The sequence below is a fragment of the Triticum aestivum genome, chromosome 2A, assembly GCF_018294505.1.
Source record: "Triticum aestivum cultivar Chinese Spring chromosome 2A, IWGSC CS RefSeq v2.1, whole genome shotgun sequence".
In the NCBI taxonomy this organism is placed as follows: Eukaryota; Viridiplantae; Streptophyta; class Magnoliopsida; order Poales; family Poaceae; genus Triticum; species Triticum aestivum.
Genome location: NC_057797.1, coordinates 36406369 through 36413833, shown reverse-complemented (window position 1 = coordinate 36413833; position 7465 = coordinate 36406369). Strand labels below are relative to the sequence as shown.

The window sequence follows — 7465 nt, the reverse complement described above, 5'->3', positions numbered from 1 at the left end:
ATCATGAACATATTTATGAAACACGTGAATTTTTTTTGAGTACATGCTGAACGTAAAAAAAGATGAACATTTTTTCGAATACACGTTCTCATTTTTCTTTACATGCTGAACATATTTTCAGGAAATGAGACCCTAATCTACGTACTCCCTTCTCTTTACTTTTCATGCGAGTTCTTCTCCCAAAAAATGCTCACTTCAGAACTTGAGAAAGATTACCGGATTATTCATTGCCAAAGATTGCAGTGGTCGTCGATTGTGACACGACACTCATTCATTGCCAAAGATTATTTCTACCACTTGAGAGCTCTGAGGAACTCCCGTAGAAACTTGCACGATCAACAACCACTGTAATTTCCCTTATTTCACTGTCTATACAACTACACAATGTTACATATATGATAGATAGTAGCACGCATTCTCGTCGCTGTATCAGCACATCAGTTACAAATACGACTGCACAACATCTCAATGTACGATTTAACTTTGTTCTTCAGAGCCCATCAGTAAATTTGCAGTTATATGCACATGGAGACTTGCAAGTTAACCACTGAGCCTCCTCTTGGATTCACAGATGTAAGCGCAGGCGATGACGGCAACCGCAACCGCAAAGACAGCGGTAGTTCTCGTGACAGCCCTCTTGGCTTTGTCTCTGCACCCCCACGCCAGTAGGGTAGCGCGAGAAGGCGTGAACCCGAGCTCGGAAAGCTTCTTGTGTGACTCTGCGTAGTCCCTGAAGAAGGCATCCTCATCCTGCGCGAAACATAATAATCCCACACGCTAAGCAAGATGAATGTAGCACACAGATTGGAGATATTCTGAATTGAATTCTGTTTTACCTTTGCGTATAATTCAACGAAGCGACGAAAATCGGTATCTTCCACGAGAACCTTGTCTGTAGGCAGCTTGAGTAGCCCATTAGAGTCCCCTTTCAGAAGCTCACTGCAGCATATACAGAAGATGAAGTCCAACAATGCCAAGGTTGTTCTGAGCTGATGAAGTGCAATCTACGACTGGCATAACTATGCTTACACGAAGTAGGAGTTGTCGAACTTCAGTGGATCTTTTGTCCAAGCACCGTCGAATCCCGATCTGTCGGGACGAGCTTTCCCCTAAAAACGTACAATGCAGACCAATAGTCTGAAGAACCATGACTTATGAACAATTCTCTCAATATGAAAAAAAGGCGTTGTCGTAGTACCAGAGTATGGCCACCCGAGAGTGCCACTATGTCCTTGTCGGTCAAGCCCATTCGGTAGAAAACTTCCCTGAGGTGTGAAGCACCTGGTCACATGATAAACATAAGCAATTTTCAGTTCTCTTTTCTCTTTAAGCCAATGACTGTCAGAAGCAAACTCTAATTCAAGCGCATTAGTTAAAACTGTTATTTGGGTAGCGCAATAGTAAGTTTTTGCATCCCACATTTCATTCACGAAGAGAAACAATGTGCCACTGGAATCTGCTAAATATTTTTTTTGGAAAAGGGGCGCAGCCTCGGCCTCTGCATCAGAAATATGCATACGACCACATTTATTAAAAGCAAATAGGTCCAACAAAGGTCATGAACTCCGTTACAAACTAGTCCCCAAACGGCTCACAAAGAGCGGATAATAAAAGCCACAGCCGGCATGCAAAATAAAGATAGGAAAACTAATTGCCTATCTATTTGTGTAAGTTGGTTACCTTGCTTAGCATCTGGCAAGCGTCCTTCCTCAATGGCAACTGAAGAATCCTGCAATACATGGTTGCTATTGGTAAAACTGATGTTTTTTTCCCGACAATTAATAGAGCAAATGTTGCTGCTGATTTGATGAACTTACCCTCCTGCCGGGGACGAAATCTATGGTTGGTCCACCGGTGACCTCGACGGCCACGACTCCGGCGAGCTGGTACAGGTCGGCGTACGTGATCTTGGGGTGCTTCTGCTTAATTGGCTCTGCACCACGGGCATTCAGTTATACTTGCTTAACTCGATCAGAAACGAAACTCTGAGCATAACAAAACAGAATCTGACAGTGCTGACCAAGAAGGTCGACGGCGATCTTGAGCCCTGCATTGGCGGCGTGGCGGAGCTCCTCCGGGAACCTGATGGAGCCGTCGGGGCCTCCGGTGATGGTGTTCTTGTCGAAGGTGCCGGCGTCATGCCATCTGCACGCACGCACCATCATCGCCGTCGTCGTTAAGCTACAAAATGCTAACATGAACGTGCATTATGGGGATGAGGAACTCACGCGAGGCGGAGCATGATGGGGGCGCAGCTCTTGCTGGCGATGAGCGCGCGGAGGTCCCGGCGCGCCCTCTCGATCTCGGCCACGTACTCCGCGTCCACCACCGGCCCTGTCGCCGACGACATGGCCGTCCAACGTGTAGCTTTCTCTACCTCTGTTTTGATGACTGGGGGAGAGGAGTCGGAGTGTTTGGAGCAGGGGAAGGGCGCGCCGCGGTTTTGTAGCAGACGGGGAGAAGAAAAGGGGGGACAGCAGCAAGGAAGGAAGGAAGGAAGGAAGGAAGGAGGGAGAGGGAGGAATGGAATGGAACGGAGTGGAGTGGAGGTGCGGAGAAAGCATGGGATCTCTCCAGATGAAAGCAACGTCTTCGCCATGGTTGTGCTGATCAAGTGATTCCCGCGGTTAATCAGTGGGCGGCAGCGTGCAGAGCTTTCTGCAAGCTTCTCCTCCCGAGTTTTAGCTTCTAGTACCTTCCTTTGGGTTTACACATACAAGTCTCCTAGGTATTTTAAGGCTAATTTGGATTAGTAAGACCCTGTTTGTTCAGGCTTATAAGCTTTTTCACTTTAGCTTAAAAGTAAAAAAAAAACTTCAAAATAGAGACTTTTGGGTTTGGCTTTTAGCTTATGAATCAATGTTGTTATATGAGGGTATAAGCCAAAAGCCAAAACCGAAAGCCTCTAAATACAAGCTTTTTGTTTTTGTTTTTTTATCCAAAGTGAAAAGGCTGTAAAAGGTGAAGCATAAGCCCAAACAAACAGGGCCTAACTCTCCTAGGTCTTTGTCATGTCCATGCTCACCAAGTGATTCCCGCGGTTAATTAGTCGATGGCAGCATGCAAAGCTTTTCTACTACTTTGTCCTCCTGAGTTAGTTTCTACCTTCGTTTGAATTTACAAAGTCCCGTGGATATTTTGAGGCTAATCTTGATCGTTAATTTAACTAACAAATATAGTATTTTCTTTATTATATGTCATGTAAAATATATCATTGGCTCGGTTTTCTCGAAACAAGTTGTCGACCTGCTTGTATATAAAGCAAACCACCACATCCCAACATCAAGTCGAAGTACAAAATAAAATAAAATGTATGTTGGGACAACAACACAAACTTCCTTCCCACCAACGGTTTTTTGGTATTGGGGGAGCTGAAAATTTTGCCTCCAAAACTCCATATCTTGGGAAAGAGGTTATTTTAAGGGGAGTGGTATAAATTTTAATATGACCGGCCGTTTTGCGGGGTTTGAAATGGCATTTTTTCGCCCAAAATCATAATGTTGCGGTTATTTCATAGTTTTGGGCCTTTTACGGGATCTGCTAGAGATGCTCTAAACCTACTTTTTTGTCTGGAATACTCAACATACTTACGAGCTTGTCAACCGAAAATGAGGTATTGTTTCAAGTGGAAGGATTTGAAACAATAGAAGTATCTAAAACAATAGTGGGTATCTGGAGTGAATTCCACTTTTTACCCTGTAGTTGTACATTTGTGACACTAATTACCCCATCAAATGAATATTTTCCTAGAGTACCCCTTTTGGAAGCTTTGGACCCTCATTTACTGATGCATGTCCATCATGCATGGTGTGAGGTGACGCCCGAGGTCCAAAAATAAGTGGACGACGACGAGGAATGGAACAGATGGACAAGAGAAGTCTGGACATGATCGTCAATGTTGCCCTCGGATCTTTTTACATTTTTTTTCGAATCATTGACCCAACATGCCGATCCTATCTAACATAAACAAGGAAATGCGAAACTAAGGTAAAACCGTGTTCAAAGTCTTCCAAATCTGATTTTTTTTTATAGACGTCCCACTAAAAGGTGTAATATGTGTCACAAATGTACAACTACAGGGTAAAAAGTAGAATTCACTCTATCTGAAAACACTCTCCAGATGATTCCTCGTGGAGTGTTGTACATTATGACAGACAATATGACAATGTTTGTGTGCCTTAGTTTCCCCATTGCCTCCCAAGCCTAGCCAACTTTCTCTAACATATACGTGGAGAACACAAATTAAGGCGATTCTATTCTTATAGAGAATATTGAGGCATTAATTGCCAATTTGCCATTGCCAGCATGGAAGCAAATATGACCTAGATACCTCCTCAAGTTTGGTTTAATTCTAAGCTAAGAATCACTAGAAATGAAGAACTTGTGCTAGTTGCTCTAATTTTCATATACTAGCACATACTCCGTGATTTATAGAGCGCCATGAGGCACACGTCGGTGGGTGCAGAAGCTTGGAGGGTGATCTCTTCCATCATCTCACAACACTCCAATCACTTCTTACCCATCTTATGTCCTTGAACTTTATTATAGCTCTCATTCAAGCATGCCTGGCATATATATTCTTTCTTTGAAAAAGGTGTAATCGGAGATTTGGCACTTGGAAGTGTCAATTCAGATCAAGGGGAGGACAATGTTGATTGGTCGGTACTGTTTCTGCAAGCTTCAACATGTGTAATATCATGTTACTTGTGTCCTAGTATCGTGCTGAGGGTTTAGGCTGTTATATATTACTTGTCATATCTATAGTTCCGTTAGAACGTCTGTTCTTCTAGGTATATAGATCCCATTTGGAACACAATAACTTAAAATGTAGTAGTAGGAAAAATACATGACCGAGATGTCATGTATTCTAAATTTCTCTCTAAAACACTTGAATACTCCAACATGGTCAATTTGGATACCTCACAAGAAAAACTCAGGAATTGTAGACACAAATGGAGAAAACATAAGGTAAGACATCGTGTTTGTTTTCCTCCAAAATTCCGCTGGAATCGCCCCATTCCAAGGAATCTTGGTAAGCCATTCCTTTGTTCCAAATGGCATGTCGATTTATTTTAATAGAATTCAATACTTCAAAATTCCTAATAGATATTGGAAAACAAACCACGATCGTTAAAGACTATGATGACATAATGATTACATAAATACAAGCACCACAACCTTCTCATAGAAGTAACATTGTTCATTTTTATATTAAAAGACAAATTAACTTGTTGTGAGGTCAAAAACATAAAAATTGGTGACATTTTCCTCACTGGCAAATTGGATATCCGGAATTCGTACAGACCTTGACTCATTCCGCATGTGTCACCATCGCAAAACTAGGATCTGATTCAGCTTTCAACCCCCCTAGAAGGCTGTACGTACAGATTGATTTTTAGATGGCACCATCACAGCACTACAAGCCGTTCAATGTTTGCATCTGGGAGTGCGGTTCTTTTCACGGCAAGAAGATTGATTATGCACTTGCATCAGACAGAACTACACCTATGTAGAATCTCCTGAAAAAAGAATTAAAGACGAAGTGTCTACTAAGAGCAACCAATTACTCGCATCAAAATTTGCACCTTCCCACCCTAAGCTAAAAATTAAGGGAAACGTTTGGCATCGGCGTTCGGCCGGTGCCCCTCGCTCGCTCGCTCGCTCTTTTCCACGTACGCTAGGTGGGCCTCGAGCGAAACGTTTTTTTTTTCTTCTGTGCTTTTTCTTCCTCTCGCGAGCGCCTCCCTCTGGAAGCATGTCCCCTCCCCCCTCCTCCCGAGCTGCGACTGGGCCACCACAATCTCCATCGCCGACGGCCAGGCTCCCCTCGTCGGCTGCCATGGCTTCCTGCCACCATGGCCAGATCCATCCCCTACCTCGAGCCTTCACGCGGGCGCATCCCCTCCCCCCTCCCCCCAGGCTGCGACTGGGCGACCACGACCTCCATCGCCGGCCGCCATGGCTGCCTGCCGCCATGGCTGCCTGCCGCCATGGCTGGATGCACTAATGTTGCAACTATCACCTAGAACAACTTCAACAGCTGTTGAAAAAAGCTTCAACCATAGACATAAAAGTTTCAATGGAATTGCACAACAAGGGGAAGCTGCAACCGCAGTTCGATTTTGTTACTACTGGCGAAGTTTTTTGCTACATCCATCAGGTGGAGCTGCGACCTCGTGACGATGACAACGACGATTTTTGTTGCAACCGTAGTAGAATTTTGCTACTACTGCTGAAGTTTTTTGCTACATCCATGTAAGGCGGAGTTGCGACCTCGCGAAAGACGGCGACGGTGTTTGATTTTTGCTGCAACCATAGTAGAATTTTGCCTCTACCGGTGAAGTTTTTTGCTACATCCATGTAATAAGGCGACCGGCGACCGGGGTGACCACGGGAGATGCTGCAACCGGGACGACGGGGTGCTACCACGGCGATGTCCATGTACTGCAACCCTGTGGCGGCCGGGGTGCGCGACGGCGATGACCGAGGTGACCGCGGACTGCAACCACAACTTTCTTGTCGTCGATAGCCGTTTGAAGCTTTTCCCATATATGGTTGAAGCTTTTTATGTCAACGTTGGCAACTTTTCTCTGGTTTGCAGTGTCTGGTTGAAGCTTTTTTCCAACGGTTGAAGCTGTTTTCATACACGATTGAAGCTTTTTTCATCCATGATCGAAACTTTTTTGTAAATGATTTGAAACTTTTTTTGTTCTTGAGCAGCACTTGATTGAAGCTCTCTCTATTATTTGGTTGAAACTTTTTCAAGCTAAGATTGAAGCATTTTGCGCGAGCGGTTGCATCTCCTCCTGATTCGCAGTGCCGGTTGAAGCTTTTCCATATAAAGGTTGAAGCTTTTCCATTCAGGGGTTGAAGCTTTTTTTTCTAGCGTATGCAACACAGGGGGTTTGCAACGGTTTTTCAATGGTGTTGATTGACTGGGTGGCCATCGTCGTCGGCTACAGCGAGCATCAACGGCGAGAGGCGGCGGCGGAGCTATACCCGTCGCCGTGGAGAGTTGCAACGGCTACGTCGAGAGCTGCAACGGCAGGCCAATCTGGGAAAAGCTTCAACATCGACGAAGACAGCCGACGAGGTGGGGATTGGCGACTAGGATGGCTAGCCGGCGAGGATGGGGACTAGCGAACGAGGACGAACGGCGAGGGTGGGGACCGGCGACGAGGACGGCCACCAGAAGGGACTGGAGGCGCGGCAACGCGGACACCGAGCAGGAGCTGCAGACCTAACCCGAGGTAGAAGAAACCCAAGACGAATCATTTTTTTTGCTGCATCCAATGGCCATGCGGGCTCGCATCCAAGGGCTGGGGCAGGACCGGCCGAAACTTTCGACCGGTGCGCCGGCACCTAACATCGCCCAAAAATTAATGGGTCATCCAGATCGAAACCCGCAAAGCTGGATCAGATCCTAAAGGAATGGATCACATACAAGCATGGACCCTAACCTTCA

General features: G+C 45.3%; 1 protein-coding gene across 1 annotated transcript; it reads right to left on the bottom strand.

Annotated features, from left to right (window-relative positions):
• Positions 1 to 327: 327 nt before the first annotated feature.
• LOC123184518 (probable L-ascorbate peroxidase 3, peroxisomal) lies at positions 328 to 2535 on the bottom strand. Its single transcript, XM_044596617.1, has 8 exons — positions 2229 to 2535; positions 2021 to 2145; positions 1818 to 1933; positions 1681 to 1729; positions 1199 to 1281; positions 1030 to 1109; positions 837 to 939; positions 328 to 750 (listed from the first exon to the last, which is right to left on the bottom strand). Exons 1-8 carry the CDS (start codon positions 2348 to 2350, stop codon positions 541 to 543), a joined length of 888 nt encoding a protein of 295 aa, XP_044452552.1. The 5' UTR covers positions 2351 to 2535; the 3' UTR covers positions 328 to 540.
• Between the last annotated feature and the right edge of the window lie 4930 nt (positions 2536 to 7465).

Bases quoted from the DNA above. Each gene is read 5' to 3' on its own strand.
- LOC123184518 (XM_044596617.1), bottom strand. From the start codon at position 2,350: ATGTCGTCGGCGACAGGGCCGGTGGTGGACGCGGAGTACGTGGCCGAG. The intron at 2,146-2,228 runs GTGAGTTCCTCA...GCGTGCGTGCAG, and splicing joins CCCATCATGCTCCGCCTCGC to ATGGCATGACGCCGGCACCT. The intron at 1,282-1,680 runs GTAACCAACTTA...TCATGTGACCAG, and splicing joins CTTGCCAGATGCTAAGCAAG to GTGCTTCACACCTCAGGGAA.